General features: G+C 41.8%; 1 protein-coding gene across 1 annotated transcript in view; it reads left to right on the top strand.

Moving 5' to 3' along the window:
- Positions 1-6,144, top strand: part of BCR (BCR, RhoGEF and GTPase activating protein) — a 160,852-nt gene extending 154,708 nt beyond the window's left edge. Inside the window, exons 22-23 of the mRNA XM_019506859.1 lie at positions 878-1,040; positions 1,932-6,144. Of these exons, the coding sequence (XP_019362404.1) occupies positions 878-1,040; positions 1,932-2,021 (253 nt within the window). The 3' untranslated portion in view covers positions 2,022-6,144. The remainder of the gene's footprint in view (positions 1-877; positions 1,041-1,931) is intronic.
- Positions 6,145-17,055: the final 10,911 nt, after the last annotated feature.

Consider the following 17,055-nt stretch of genomic DNA (forward strand, 5'->3'; position numbering starts at 1 on the left):
AAAAAGGATCTGTGAATATCTTGGTGAAATTACACTTGCTTCTGGGACACAATCGCTGGCAAAGGTTTTGGGCATAACTTTTGAAAGCTGATGACTATGTTCAATGGTTCCCTTCTGAGCCTGGTTTTAAATGGAATCAGTGCTCTGACATATCCTGCCTGTTGGGACTGCCAGCACCATGTTTTGTGTTCCTTGCAGAGGTGTCTCTTACTGACTAGGATTCATTCTCCTTGATAAATGTCTCCTCTTTGCTTAGGGGCCATCTCTGCCACCCTGGTAGTTTTCAAAGGGTGAATTATATGATGGCTTTCGTGTTATGAAATGTTAGAACATTTCTGTTATGAAAGTGGAGGACAGTGCTTGGAAACCTCAGTGCTCATTAAATAAGCAGGTTTGTGACATTCAGTGTTTTCATTTTAGATTTTAATTAAAAACTTAAAAAAATAAAAATAAAAACAGTTCTATAGGGAGAAAGGGTGGCCTTAGGAGTTAAGACCAGGAGATCTGGTATTTCAATTCTTAGCTCTGCTACAGATTTCTTTTTTGGCTTTGAGCAAGTCCATTAACTACCAAGTCTCAATTTCCCACCTGTAATATTAGGATGAAAATCTTCCTCTCCTTCCATCCTTTAGTCTGTTTAAATTTTAAGCTGGCTGGGAAGCCAGCTTAAAATTCCCATTCAGTATCTGTACAATGTCTCATCCAATAGCCCTTACCGTGGTTGGCACCATAAGGCATTACTATTATATAAATAATACTACAAAACATACATATGTTAGTGAGAACATCTCTGCCTAAACTCTGGGAGGTAAAAATAAAGTTCCTGGAGGTTCTAATTTTAGAAAAATCCTCTTCACCATTGTTTTTCTTCTCCTAGGGTTGCTGAGAGGGAGAGCATCAACAAGATGTCCCTGCACAATCTGGCAACTGTCTTTGGACCAACACTGCTGAGACCCTCAGAGAAGGACAGTAAAATTCCTGCCAACCCAACCCAGCCCATAACAATGACTGATAGCTGGTCACTAGAAGTCATGTCCCAGGTAAAACAATAATTAATGTGTTTGTTAGAGGTAGTATCTTAGCCTCTGGGAATCAGGCTGGCTGCTCTGGCCCTCAGGTTCTGGCACAGACACCCTTGACAGTTGTTTCACATAACAGTTTATCTAGAAATGTTTGTGGTCAGGGTAAATGGTGTTTATAAATCCCTGGTAGCTAACAGTGCTAGAGACCTGCCCTGTGGCAATGCCAGAGACTCCTTTTACAAAGCAGTTTTCAGCCAGGTTAGGTTAGACAGTGCCTGAAACCCAGTCTGGCCCAGTATTTGCTGTGACAGTTCAGCTCACAGCTGTGCTAACATGGATGTCAATGCAAACATTCTGTGTAGCCCCATCCACTGGGCTTCGCAGGTTTGTGGGTGCCTGAGCATTATGGGAAATATTGGCAGCTTTTCCACAATATAGCACTGATTTGAAAGCCAAGGGATTTTTTGGCATTTTCTTACAAACTTCTCATTCCTTGTATCTGGGGTACCAGCATCCAGGAAGACTTTCTGCTGGTTCCAGAAGCTTTCAGCATTGAGGCCTGCTCAGAGCCTGATAGGGAATTCCAGGTCAGAGGCTACTTTTGGTTTTGAGCCTGATGTCTTCTTTGGCTTAGGTAAAGGTGACTTATGAGTCAAAAAGATTTCAGAAAGCAGACTTATCTTGAATACAGAGGCCTTCCCATGCCCTGGTTTAATCTGTAGACTGAACAGAGAACCACTGAACCCTTGAAGCTGTTCCAGTATTCAAGGTCCCACTATACAGTGTACCAAAAGGATGTATGCAGCTCCTCAGAGGATCAGTTTAAAAACCCTGTCCTCTCCTCCAGCAGAAGTTGAGCTAGTTTTGAATTAAGTGGCTTTACAGTTTCCCCTTCCTTTTTCTTTCCAGGTTCAAGTTCTTCTTTACTTCCTGCAGCTGGAAACGATCCCCACCCCAGACAGCAAGAGGCAAAGCATCCTCTTTTCCACAGAGGTATAGAGGCCTGGTTTTAGCCAGGGGACTTGTAGAACTGCTCTCAGTGTGAACCTGCCACGCTGAGAGTGAGAAGACTGGTTCTTCAGACATTCTTGGCCTGCTCCCATCACAGGGAAGTGTGGCCTTCAGTGCTTCTGCTGTTTGTCACACAGAGAGACAAGCTAAAGAGAAAGGAGAAACTCCGTCTCGTTCTTATCATTTAGAACAGGAAAGAATTGGACAGGACATGGGACTGTGCTAAGAGCCTCCACTCGAAGGAGCAATAGACACTTTAATGAAGGCCACCCGGGGCATGGCTGCTGTGCTTGTTGGGAATAGGACAGAAGGTTTTCCTCATTTTTATGGAGTTAATTTATCATAAAGAAGTTTCAAGATTTCTACTGGACCACTTGTCAGGATGCCCTGGGGTAAGGGGGTGTTTAAAGGATTTGTCACAACTGTGTCATTTTAATAACTGCTGTTTTAAGCTATTGTTCTGGGTTACAAGGGATTGCGCTGCTCAGCAAGGGGGAGCCACAATTCCCTCCACTCAGAAATTCAGGCCTTGATTTGAACAGGGTTTTTGAATAATAAACCAGAAGTTTGGTGCACAACTGGACCTGTTGTTTTTTTGTCTCTGTCCTGCCCATGCCTTCCCTTGTAAAGGTTTGTACAAACTCGAGGGAAGGGGCAGCCCTCTTTTTGCCTCTTTGTTGCACTTCTGACACTGTTTTGGTGTTAAAAGGAGCCAGCCTCAGTTGCAATGATACAATGAGTGGCCCTGCCCTTGACAAATGGCAGGAAAGACTAGGCTGAGCGCATCATGAGCCTGTTCTCTGGAACAAGCAAGTGTGCTTGGCTGTGTCAGAAAGGAGCGGCTGGGCTCTCCAGAGGATCAGTAATTTCTTCTGGGCCCTTTTCAAATTGGACAGAAATGAACTGGTGAGGCTGCTGTAACTCCCAGCTCTTCATATGAATGCATGTTAGCACTGGTGCAAAAATAAGCACTAAAAACACCTACTGAAGTATCTTCAAACATCTGGGGACAAAAAATCAACAGCTGTCTTTCTTGCTGGCTGCTTACTCTAAACTGTTCTTAGAAAAGTTTGTCTTGATACTTGAATTCATTTTCTTTTGTTTGAGACTTTGTATGTTGCTTTTCCAAGAGTCTTTTTTCTGATTGGCACAAATACTTTGGTGTGTCAGAATGTACTATCACATGGACAATCTCACAGGTAGCATGCGTTTTGTATTCTTCAGAAATTCCAACCCTGTTTTAATTAAGAGCTGTGCAGCAATTTCTGTGGAACTACACACAGCAGTACAAGAGAAGGGGCCATAATACCCACTCTGCTTCCACTAGTGTAACCAGAATGGCTTACATGGGTAGAAGTGGGACCAGTATTTGCCTTGGGAATTGTAATCATAAGTTAATTGCCTGGTATCTAGACCAGAATGAGTTATTCTGGTCATGAAGCAGATGTGCCAAACATCTGAGGGGAGATTCCAGCTGCATAAGGTATTTCCTCCCCCTTTACAACCCACCCCATTATGCAGTGTCAACTTTAGTCATGACCATCCATCACCATCCTGGCTTTAAAAAAAAAAAAAAAAAAGGCAGCTTGAAGAGAAAAAAATAGAATAGGGGGTGGGAGGGAAGAAGCCAATTGAAAAAATAAATGATGCAGTTGAATTATCAGCATCATTTGAGGGGAAATACTAAAGAGAAAACCAATCCTGTTATGCCAAATTTTCAGAAGGTCTCTCAAACCTCTCCATTGTGAAAAATAACAGAGGAATCTTCCAAACAAGGGGGGGGGAAGCAAAGAAGCTATTTGGTAGTCACTCTAATTCTGACTGCTGCATACTATTAGATGTTATTGTACTGTGAAGTTGCAAATTCAAAAGACAAATAGAAAATATTTCGATTTTGTGAGTATATCAACATTTTGCATGCTATTGTAAGGATTCGTATAGGAATTTAATATTGCTTAGCACCCCTCCCTTCTTAGGTCTGGGAGCAAAACCTCTGTGTGTCGTACAACTAGAAAATCCTTCTCTCTGGACTGTATTTCCACTGCATTCTCACTTTAAACCCTCTTTTCTGTTAGAAACCCTAAGGCCAAAAAATGTGCATGGTTCAGAGGTGTTTGCACAGAGGAGGGTGGAGCCAAGGAAACTTGAAAGCTTAAAATTTGTCCTTTTTTAATGGGGGAGGGAGGGGGGTGGAGGGCACTGGGGAAAAATAGATAAAAATTGGTCCAATCCTGAAAGCTATCTCAAGGAAAGTGATGCCATCCTATAACACACACTTTGGTTTTGCGCTTTTCTGTGTTTTGTGTTTTAATAGCATATCTGTAAATCCTTTCACTGTCAGCTGCACACCCACCCATCCCTTCATGGACTTCAGAGTTTGGTATGTTTGAGGCAGCAGCACTGCAAAAAGCTTTGTTTTGGAACTCCTGCTCCAAGCAGTGGTGTAATAATTTTCTCCTTTTGGTGTTTATAATCTGTGGCTGCAGGTTGCAGTATTTAAACTGGAAAGCAATACCATAATAACTGTGCCAATTTACTTTTGCCGGACTTTTTTATTTTTATTTATATAGGAAGTGTAATTTTAATATTAAATTGCTGATTTATATTATGTAACCATAAGAAAGTTGCTTTTTGCTTTGGTTACTGTTCCAAGTTGTTGCTTTTAGTCTCTTAGTACAGTACAGGGTGTGATTCTAATGAAACTCTATCTAACATGCAGGCATGTGGATCAGAAGAAGTGTCAAGAGTTAATTTAACGTAACCCGTTAATTATTTTTGTTGAGTATGAGTGTATGTTTTCCCCAAAGCTGGTAATTTTGGGCTGGAAAAATACCACATCCTCTGATATTGGCAGGGTCATTGATTTGTTTGAAGTGTGGGAGTGGATTAATTAAACTTTCCTTAGAGATGCAGCTGTAAGTCTTGTGTGGGGACTACGGTTCCTGAAATTGAGAACTCACAAAAGGCTGCTTCCCTTTTTCCCACTGTTTTCTTACATCTCAACACAATAAAGGAAAAGGGACTGGTCCTTTGCAGTATCAGAGAGGCCTGCTTCCCAGGAGGAAAACTGGCCTCGCCCATTGTACATTTTAGAAGACACAACATCAGCAGTGTGAGAGCGAGAACTGGCAAGATTCAACCTTCTCAGATAGACTGTAATGTATGCTGGGAATTGGTACCAACTTATTGAATACACTCTTCCAAGCCCATAGCTTTCAGCTGCTTAAACCTAAAACATGAGAACAGGCATCTGGGATTCTTCAGATAATTTCAATATCATCTGTGTAACATCATTTAAAAAAGAAAAGGCACCAGAGCCCTTGCCTTTGGAAATAGCTTTAAAAAAAAATCTTGTGGATGTTTTTCCAATCTGGAGTAAGTCTTTAAACCAGCAGAGTAGCAGTAAGTAAAACAAACAAACAAACCCTGAAAAAGAGCGTATAAGGACCAGTGATAACTGCTTAGATCTGTTTTATCTTTGTGTTTTGCGTGTTGTTTTATACTGGGGGAAAAGGTGTCTTAGTTGAAACCAAACTGAAACACATCCATTTAAATGCTGCTGGTGCATTTTACTCTTGAAAAGAGTAAATGTAAAGAGCTGAGGTAGTTGTTAGGCTAAATCAAGCTGTACTTTATATGCTGCTAATTTTTTATGTATCAGCTAAGGGCGACATAGAGCAATGCATTGATCCCATTCACTGATGCCTAATGCCTGGCTTGACTCTGACCTTCAGTTGCCAAGTGAAGTACAGGGCAATCAATATGTACCATGTGAAATGAAACTGCAAATACTTTTTGTAGGTCACTACGTGATGCAACTGTGGATTGTGTTTGTTGGAGATGCTGTTTGTTCACTTGAATTGTTTTCTAATTGTTTTATGTTCTTTTTATATATATATTGGTTCCTTTAAACAAATGTACTGTTCTGTACATAAAGGGTCTTCAAACTTGCTCACCACCCATTGCGACACTGGAGGGCGTTACAGTATGTGTTCACTTCTCGCACTGTGCCATTCCTCAAAATACATGTGGAGCGGAAAATGAACAGCTTTGGCCTTTCAAGGTGCCTAAAATCTGCATCTTAATAAAGATTTAAAAACCCCTCCTGCTATCCCTCACTGCTCAGTCCTTCCTTTATTTTAGTGCCTACTTGTGCCCAAAGGGAATACCTTTCCCAGTTCGTACTCTGGCAAGTCTTTCATAAGGCATTAACATTTTTTAATGGGAATTTCTGAGGCGGCAATGGGCATACGTTACAAGAAAGCAAAAGAATTCACTCTCTTGTAGGGACTCATTTCTGTCCCTTGAAGAAATTAAAAAATGAACAGGACAGTTCCTAAGTAGAAACAGTCAAATCATGTGGATGAGTGGATTTAGGGTTTGCAGCCTAGTTTTGTTTTTCTGGTTTCCATTGTCTCTGTAGACTTTGCTGAGCTGCGATCGCTACTCACTTGAAAAATTGCCAATGCGTGTGGAACACATCTCCTAAATCCAGGTTGCTTAGAGAAAGACACTGAGGCTTTGGAGTTAGAGGTGCTAATTCTCCACATGAAACTGGAATGAAAAGCGGGTGTTCAGGTGTATTATTGCTTGTTGTATGGAATGCGGGACCCGGGTTGGCCTTGAAATTAAAGGGCTTTCCCTTAAAGGAGGCACCTAGAGGTGATGAGCTGTGGATTACCAACCCCTGCAGGGTTTAAAATAACAATTAGGAATCCTGCAAATCATATGGTCTAGCCTTAAAAGAGGCAAAGCAGCTGCCTCTTGTTCAATATCATACAAAGAGCCTGTGCCCTCAGATACACCCTGAGCCAAGTGTATTTTCAGTAGTTCACTGAACTGTACTATGGGAGGTGCAGGCATTCGGCGCCTGTTGCCTGCTGGGTCTGACGTGCTGCAATCCTCCTCTCTCGCTACCAAAACCAGTAAAATTGCAATGCAAAGTATTCCACCGGGTCGCTTGTTTTATCCAAGGTGTCTGTCCTCAGTGGGGTGAAAGGTTCTGTAAGTTGAACAGTGATTGCAACAACAAAAAAAGATGCAGCAAGCAGATAAAGCACAGGTTGGAAACAGCAAATAAGCTTAAATTAGATGCTAAAAGAGCCAACCTCCAGGCTGTGAGAATAGTGTCATGCAAAGTTACTGCTGGGAAGTGGTCACAGCAGTAAGACTAAAGTGACCTTTGTGACGGAGGGAAGAGAAATGTCCCGATTTTCATTCTCCCTTGGGCATATCTCTGGAAAATTCAGCTTGTTTCTGTGGGCCACCCAAAATGCAGCAATGGAGCTCCTGAGGAATAGCAAATGTTGGAGTGACTTGGGATGCCCCTTGTTGCTGATTCTCTGTGAACAAATGGACTGTGCTGAACCTGTAGATCATCATTGCAGAACATACAGGCAGGGGATCTATGTATATACTTTTCTTGCCCTCTACCCTTTGCTTTCCTTCCTCTAAATCCTTTTGCCCTACCATGAAAAAAAGCCCTCTTTGTCAAACACAAATTTGAGCCATATCCTGTCCTGCATTGCAGAAGCTCCTGTATTGAGTGACCCACTTACACAGAATAGTTGTCTCCTGATAGGCCTAAAAGATTTTTCACGCTTCTGGTAGAGTGGACCAAACTGTGCTGCAACATCATTATGAAACCTAGCTGAAATTGAATTGGGCTCTGCTTTACGTTTAGGACAGCATGTCTGAGCATGACTGCCCTTAAGAAGTTGTCCCAAGCTATCAGTAGTTCTCCTCCAGTGCTTTACTACCATCCTCATGAGAGAGTTTTTACTAATAGCTAACCTAAATGTCCCTTGCTGCACCATTGTTCTGTCATCTGCCACCAGTGAGAACAGTCCAGCTCCATCCTCTTTGGAAGCGCCCTGCAGGTAGTTGAAGGCTGCTATTAAATTCCCTCTGTCTTCTCTTCTGCAGATTAAATAAACCCAGTTCCCTCAGCCTCTCATTGTAAGTCATGTGCCCCAGGCCTCTAATGACTTTTGCTGCCCTCTGCTGGACTCTCCAATTTGTCCACATCTTTTCTGTAGTGGGGCCCCAGATGTGGCCTCACCAGGCTAAATAGAGGGGAATAATCACTCGCTTCAATCTGCTGGCAGTGTGCTCCCAGTATGCTGTTAGCCTTCTTTGGAACAAGGGCAGAGGCTCATATTCATCTTATTGTCCACTGTAATCCCCAGGTCCTTTTCTGCAGAGCTGCTGCTCAGCCAGTCAGTCACAGCCTGTCAGTGCATGGGAGTGCTCTGTCCTAAGTGCAGGACTTTGCACTTCTCCTTATTAAACTTCATGGCTAGATCCACAGAAGCATGAACGTTTGTTTCCCTGGGGGCAAGAAGCACACCTTGTGCGGCTCCTATATGTCCCCAGGAAATGTCCATGCCCTGCGCCCTCTGGAGCACAGCAGATTACCCCCAGCTGTGCTGGCCCGAGCAGCGTTACCTGGGGTCCTGGTGGCTGGGGGAGCTGCAGCTGCAGTGCTCCTGCCATTCACAGCCTGGCCAGCAGCCAGTGTGTTTCTGGCCTGCCAGGCTCTGGTTTTGGGTGATGCATGCTGCGCCCATTTGCACGACCCTGCTTCCCCCGCGCCCCGCTCTCCCCCCCCACCCATGCAGGTTTTTTGGACCCTGGGATGTCCTGGGGCCACCCCCACCCCCATGCTGCTATTTTGCAGCACAGAGAACACCTGAATGTGCAGCATGTGGCACTGCAGACGGGTCTGTGGTACCACATACCCCACGGCTGTGTTCGTCCAGATGCAGCCCATGTGATTTCTTTTGGTCCAATCCTCCAATTTATCTAGATCTCTCTGAATCCTAGTCCAATCCTCCAGTGTATTTACTATTTCCCCCAGCTTGGTGTCATCTGCAAGCTTGCTGAGGGTGCACTCTATCCCATCTTCCAGGTTGTTGATGAAGACATTGAATAAAACCAGACCCAGGACTGACCTCTGGGGAACTCCACTTGATATTGGCTGCCACCTAGGCATCGAGCCTTTCATTAGTACCCTTTGAGCCCGATGATCCAGCCCATTTTCTAAAATCCACCTTATAGTCCATTCATCAAACCCATATTTCCTTAGCTTGCTTGTGAGAATGTTGTGGGACACTGTATCAAAAGCTTCGCTGAAGTAGAACTATAACATGTCCACTGCTCTCCCCATATCAACACAGCCAGTCTGGTTACAGAAGGCCATCATGTTGGTTAGGCATGGCTAGCTACTTGCCAGTTGCTAGGACAGCTATTGCAGTTTCTCAGTACAGAGGGGACAGAACATTTCTTGAGTCACCTGTGCCTGAGATACTGCCAGATAAATTGTCTTCACAGCTCAGCCTTAGAAAGCAATTGTGCCCCAGACCCCAGTCATTTCTCTGTATTGACATATGGAGGGAGTTGGCTGTGCCCAAGTGGTGACAGCCCCTGCAACACTAACCGGAGATGCTGTGTAAGATGTTCACTGAGTTTGGGGACCCTGCAGGGGCCTCTATGCAGATGGCTCTGAGCACCTCCTGATTTCCCCAGATGTGTATGAATCCCAAAGGAGAGACAGAGTTTGGATTCCTTAGCAAATCCAACTTTTCCTCTTCCCCCACTAGAAGAAGGACCATGCACCAGTCTTTGCAAAGAGAACCCTTTGGACCTACAGTAGCCCTGTTAGGTCTGGACATAATCTGCATCAGCTGGAAGAGGCTATAACCATATTTGAAAAGTGTTTCAAATAGTCATTGGGTCATCATGTAGAAAGAGCCACAGGAGACGGGCATTTCTTCACAGCAGTACTTCCTAACCTAACCCCTCCCTGGCCCTTGGCTGAGTTACAGCCTGAGTGGGCTCATTCTGGGCTTCTTTGTAACTTTTAAACACTTGTGAATATTATACAATAACTGCACTTGCTTGGAGCATTGGATCACATTCTTACTACACAAGAACAGATCTTGTCAGTGCTGCATATCCAAGCCTAGATATTAGGGTGGAATGTGCAAGAGGAGGACACTGAATTGTGGTGTTGGATAACAGAAGGTGTTGGAAGGAAACTGAATTTAAAAAAGGCAATGGGAGTGGGACACTGTGAACCACGTGTTCTTTCTGTGTTTAGCAAAGAAATAAAAATAAAAACAAACTAAGCCTTCTCTTGCCTTTGTTAACTTGTGTTGTTTTGTTCTTACCTCTACTGTTTGCAAGTGTTTATAATTCATGCAGGGTTCAGAGGAAAGGAAGGATGGTAAAACTATTTATTCAACTATAAATACAATTTAAATTATATGATTAGTGCTGAAGTATCAGGTGTAGAAGGAAAAAAAACCCTTGTTGATTGTCAGTGGATAATTTTGGGTTTCACTGCAGAGTTGCTATTGTTATTGCTGTTTTAACAGGACCCTGCATCAGGTTAGGGAGGCTGCCGGGACATTCTGTACTGCTGTTAGTGCTTCAGTTTTCCATAGGGCTCTAATTCCAAGGAACAAAAAATAGATGGGCTAATCCTAGAAAGTGCTGAAATGTAAGAGGGCTCCACCTTTCTCAGAATTAGGCCCAAAGAAAACAGCAGAGAAAAACTGTACAAATGACAAAGTGTCAGTCTGGATTTTTTAATTTTCTGAAGATAAATAGTATAAAAATGGGATCCAGAACCTGTATTTGGACAAAAGAATCTAAGGCATTTGTAGCCTTTGTTTGTACACAAAGTTAAATAAAAATCTCCTGTATCTATGTGTGCCTTCTTTTGTTGGTTTTATTTAAGTCATTGGTAGATTTGTGCGGGGCTGAATGTGTGAATGGTAGTTGATATAGTGAATCGTGTACAATTTAAAGTTTATATTTAATTTTTAATCTCAATTTTGTTAATTTTTCATTTTATTCATTTTTTTCAACAGTCTCTGAAGAAATTCCAATAAAGCTTACCCTTATAAACAACAGGTGAAATTTTTTTTATCCTATTCAACGGGCGGCTCTGCCTTTGCCCTTTGTGTAGAAATACACTCCGCTGCCCAGCTCAGAGAAGAAGTATTTTACCCCAACTTTCCACAAGGATAAGTTACTACACCTGTTGCAAGACTAGAGAATCATGCCCTATCATTACACTGTACAGAATACTAATGAGACATACCTAGAGAAAGGTACTCTACCATAAAAGAGGAAGCCTGGGAAAGGTGCAAGCAAACAACAGCAGAAGTTATCTGTATTTATAGCTACGGAAAGAATGAGAAAATACTTACTGTATTGATTAAGAGTCCAATGTAATGTTGCTTCCATGGAAATCCATGGGGATTTCATTATTCACTTCAACTGGAAAAGGATTTGACCTTAAGAACCTTGTGGCCCTTTGCAGACAAACATATCCGGGGCAATGAAGAAATCTGTGATAAACCAGCATTTGATGGGAAAAGTCAACAGCTCCTTGCTTTCAAAAGTGCACTTCATAGGCAGATTTGAAGACAATTACAAGAGATAAATCTCTCCACCACTGTGCCAAGAAACTCATATACAGACTGTAAATAATTTAAGAATGCAGGGGAATTTACCAGTTCAAGGATGCTCTGTTGCATCTTTTACATGTAGCACAGAGATGTTCTAGGACAGAGGTTTCAAATTTTTCAAGATTCAAATAACTCTCCTACGCTTTCACTCATTGCTTGGCTACCAAAATAAATAAATAAATAGGAGCAATTCTTCGTTGCAAAGAACTCAAAAAAACTACAATAAGTCAAAATAATTTTGACACTATGGATTCCTATTTGAAATCTCTGGATTTCTCTTGTGATTCATTCATAGGTGTTTGCACACCTAACTCCATTAATATTGTGCATCACGCTTAAAAGGATCTCATGGCACCCTGGTTGAGAACCTCTGTTCTAGGGTGACTGAACAGCAAAGGTACGGTTTTAATTGAGTGAGAACCAAGTGCGCAAGACTTCCAGGCCAAACTGCCTATGCAAAGAAGATCCTGAAGAGCGGAATACACCTTCCTTTCCTGTATTGAAGGAAGGGAGTTTCACATCCTCTTTCTTGCTCGGGAGTTAGTATGCAGGCTCTTCTTGGCTAGCATCCCCTTCTGGTTTCAATATATTCTGAACCAAGGATGCACATCCATCCATTTCAACTGAGCAATAGCTTCAAACTCACTACCTCTACATCTTCTGTGTAGATAAAAGTGAACTTAAAATATTACTTAAATATTTTTAAAGGATTTAAATTTAAATTTTAAAGAGATTTATTTTCACATTTGAAATTATAACCACTTCTATTAAGGCCCCAACTTACTAGAATCTAGTAATCATTTTTAATTAAGTAAAAATATATTCAAGCAGTACATGTTTGCAGCAACAATAAACTAGCTTGTGACAGCTTCTCCTCATTAGCTCAGTCCAATAACGAATTCACTTGTTCAGAGTGGAGACAACAGGAAATGTTGTCTATATCCCACCAATACAATTGGTCCAATAAAAGATATCACCCACCAAAATCCTTGCTTCTCACATTTTTTCTGGGCCATCATAGCTACATCACCCCAATACTACCACTCACCTTTTCTGACATAATAAAGCATGCACATTAAGATTCTCAATAAATGCTTGTTAAATTATATTACTGCTTAAATGTACACATAGTGAATCCACAGACTAGCAAAGAGAAGTACCAAATTTAGCACAGAAGTTCTCCTATTGGAAGTCAACATGTTTTAAAAGTTACTACCCAGTGAGACACTATCATTTTTAAGGTGGATGCATATCTAAAAGGAGCAAATACAAAGCAAGATTAAAATTAGTGCTTTGACCCAAGATTTCTTTGCTTGCCGATGTAACTCAAAATTAAAACAGGCCATTGAAAGCAACTTGATTTTAAATCAGTCTTCACCCTGAGGTGTCCTCAGATACAGGGGTGGACAATTATTTTGGGTGGAGAGCCGCTTACCGAGTTTTGGCCAGCCATTGACAGGCAGCCAGGGGCAGATTAATATTAATTTTCTACATTTTTTAGGGCCCCCGTGGAGCCTGGCAGGCCGCGTTTTGCCCACCCCTGCCTCAGAACATCTTTGCACTCAGGTTCCAAGAGCCCAAGGACAGAGCCCACCATTGCATCCTCTTGGCAAAGTGCCAAGTGCACAGGGCTTGCTGAGTGTAGAAACAGAAAACTATGTTTATAGCTTGTTTCATTTTGAGGTATGAATCCTATCATGAGATGAGCCCAGTCCTAAACAGACAATTCTGTACCTTCCATTGCAGTGCCTGTCTTGTAAACTGCCTATCAATATATCTTCCAATTACTTTCAGTTAACTCAGTGACAGCCATATCTTGGTTCATGGAGTTTATTTAACCCACCATTCAATTACTGTTTTGTAAACAGGTATACTTTCAAAGTTAGTGGTTAAAAAATACCAGTCCAGTAAAATTTCAGTCCAGTAAATACCAGTCCAGTAAAATTCAACATGACCCACAGGATTTTCCTACAGTTAAGAAACTCTGGTTGAATATCTGAATCAGAAGAAATAAGATTCAAGTGTAATCATTCACTGGTACAAATTAATCAACACTTGCAATCATGCCATGTCTAGAGGGTCCCTGCTAAACAGTTTAATCAGATGAACTGTATCTAATTGTTCAGATATGCTGCTCTGAGCTGAGTGTTTATCAAATTCTAGCAGCGGTCACTGTGCATTTAAGGAAGGTGAGTGAGCGTTAAAACTTTCGCCCTCTGGCAGCTTGTGTGTGCACACTAGGGGGCTCTGCTGCAACAGCCATACTGGCAATAGACTAATGATAAACAGATCCTGGTTTTCCCTGATTAAAAAACAAAATTGCAAATTCTCTGATTAAAATCCCAAAATCTATTATTAAAATGACAGGCCACTATCTATATCTATATCTAAGTTCTATAATGAAGAAAGTTAATTTGGATGTCATTTGAAATGTGGCTCCACATTAAATATCAAATGTTAAATATGTTGTAGCATGTTCTTTAAAAATAAACAACATTTTTCACCTAAATATGTTATACTAGGTTATCTGAAAATAAACAAACACCACACTTACAAAAATAACGGTCCTTCCACTAGTATATCAATAAACCATTGTGTTCAACTGATACCTCTCTCTCTCTCTATATACATATATACATATACATATATGTATATAGAGAGAGAGAGAGGTATCAGTTGAACACAATGGTTTATTGATATATAAGTATCAGTTGAGATATATATATGTAGAGAAAGATATCAACTGTATATGGATATGTGTGTATATATATGCGTGTATGTATATGCATATAACATATATAATATATAACATAGGTCAAAAATATTGTTTATTTTAAAGAACATGATACAACATATTTGACATTTGATATTTAATGTGGAGCACATTTCAAATGACATCCAAATGAATTATCTTTATTATAGAACTTCTTTGTAAACAATGTTCATGGTGTTTCCTATTGGTGCCAGTATATACAACCCTCTTTGACTACTAACTCTGGAGCAAGTCACATATAGCTGTCCGTGTGAAAAGCTTTGTTCCCTTAAATAGTCACTGGAAGCCCCAAACAGGATCTAGTGGAAAATAACTTGCCTATAATTTTCCTTGGGTGGCAGTGATTTTGGGAGGTTTAGAGTAGACAGCACCAGCCATTCTTGAGTTATAAGCAAACATACAGACATACACTTCATTTTATATGTATATAGATTTACAGTTTTAAAACAATTCGGAAGTCTACCAGTGCTTCAATCAGTATAACGAAATAAATTCTAAATACCTATAACTGTTGGTATTTGATTTTGGGTTCTTTATCATGGAAAATCAGAGCTCCCCCTGCCACCTTAGCTCACAGAACACAGGTCCAAGCCCCCCCCATCCCCCTGGCCCTGTTGATGCCCCTCACTCCCCTCCCACGCCAGCCCTGCCATCCCTACTGTCAGCCCTGTCATCCTCCACCCACACCCCCTGCCTTCCCAGCCCTGCTGGAGGGGGCCACCAACTGCCACCGCTACAGGGCCTGAGACCTGGGTCTGCAGCCTCCCGTCCCCCTGCAGCACCACCTGCGCCCTGGCTGCAGCACATGCACATGGCACCCCCTGCCTGACCGACCTCCTCCCACTCTCGTGAACCCCCGTGCGGGCTGGAACTCTGCCAGCCTGCAGAGAGTTCTTTGCAAAAGGGCAAATCCACAAGTTTCTCTGTTTAAAATGAGAAATCCACATTTTCCTGGGGTAAAAGGGGAAATCTGTGTTTTTTCTCTGTTTTTCCATGGGAACTAGAAAACCTGATGATGAAGCTTCTTCCTGCGCAGTCTCAGCCTTGTGTGCACAATGTATGTTTCCACCACAGCTATTTCCCACTCTCCACAGAGAGGTGCAACACCTCCCCTCTCTTGCTGGCTCACATGGAGGGAGGTGAGGAAAGATTCAGACATCCATAAAGGGACAGAGCCCTATACCACAGATCCCAAGACAGACACAGGGGACAAGGCCAAGGGCTCAGCTCTGCATCTGGAATGACAACGCATTCTCCAAATCTGGGCTCCTGCTTGAGAAGCATAGAGAGGGGCTCATAGCGCTCTTCACAGTTCCCAGCTAACAGTGGGGAATGGTTCAGACACACCCAGAGCAGCAAAGATCCTTAGATCCTGGCTCACAAGAGGGGACAGGGGATCAGTCAGGACCCCCTGATGACCCCAAATTTGGAACACAACCATATGCCACATTCCTGTCACCCGCACCAAATTTGAGGGCAGCCGGGCTGAGCACATGCATTTTAGAACATTAAGGAATGTCAGCCTTTACAAAAAAGGATTTGCAATCTTACCTAAGTTGTGCTAGCCATCTGCTATGGTGTCCTACCTTTAGAAACAGAATGCTACCTGGCAGGCTGTAGCACTGAACTGCTATACAGATTTTGCTTTAGTAGCCTTTTTAGTTCTTGAACTAGGACACAAGGCATTTGCCTTGTCAGCCAGTAGCTTGCTCATTATTAATTTATGGAGCTGGACAATGTTGCTGTTGCTACAAAGCAGAAGTGAGAACACTGCCAGACTAAAATGAAAAACGTGAGACTTAGCAATGCAGAACGCATTTAGCAGCTCTAAAACAGTGGCAGTGCCCTTACTGATTTCATGTTGCTGGAGTTGCATGTTTCCAGCACACATAACCAGCTTTCCTGCGATAGACAACAGATATGGTCAGGTTTTAAAATCCAATCCAAAATTCAAATTCCAACACTGCAGTAGTATACGAATCACATTTTTTGTCAAGCATGATGGTGATTCAAAGAATGACTACCAGAATAATATCAGCAGTACTATTATTATACCAGACCTGGAGAAACTTGATTGACTGGATCCTAATACTGAATAAAAAACAAAAATGCCTATATTTCTGTACAGACCTACTATGACCACTAGCCAGCAAGCTAGTATACATTTGAATGTTTGATTGGCTACATCTCAGCCACTGATCTCCTGAGCAATCTGCTTCCTCAGCATTTTATTATACCTCAAAGGACTATTATAGCTCATTAACAGAATGTTTTTTGAAGGCGAAAAAAAGCAGCTGTTGTATAATTTTGTTGACCTTTTTACAAGTTACTGATGTTGATGTGTATGTGTGTGCCATTGGCAGTAGATCCATTTTTCCTGGGTATCTGAGGGATTTTATGTATGGTAAATCCTACAATAAAAACCTTTTTTGTAGCTAAAGAACATGCAAGATGTGTACTTGACAAAACACTGCTTTACTTCCAAACCACCCTGTTGTCTTTTTAGCGTAGGTAAAAATTGTGCCCAAAGGCAAAGGCTTGCTATTTTCCTGAAGTAAACCAGTATTTATTTACTCTTAAAACCTTTGTGAGAGGAGAATGTTAGTTTCTTTATATTCTTGAAAATTTGTACTGGCATGCACTGTTTGCTGAGTACAGGACAGTTTTTATCATTCAGACTGAGCTTTTCCACAATTGAAAGAAAATATCCTTTCATCTTATCATTTGAAAGAAAATTCTGGGAAAAGCTATTGCTCACGTTGACTTTTAG

The sequence above is a fragment of the Gavialis gangeticus genome, unplaced genomic scaffold (assembly GCF_001723915.1).
Source record: "Gavialis gangeticus isolate Ggan-Ray unplaced genomic scaffold, GavGan_comp1, whole genome shotgun sequence".
NCBI lineage: Eukaryota > Metazoa > Chordata > Crocodylia > Gavialidae > Gavialis > Gavialis gangeticus.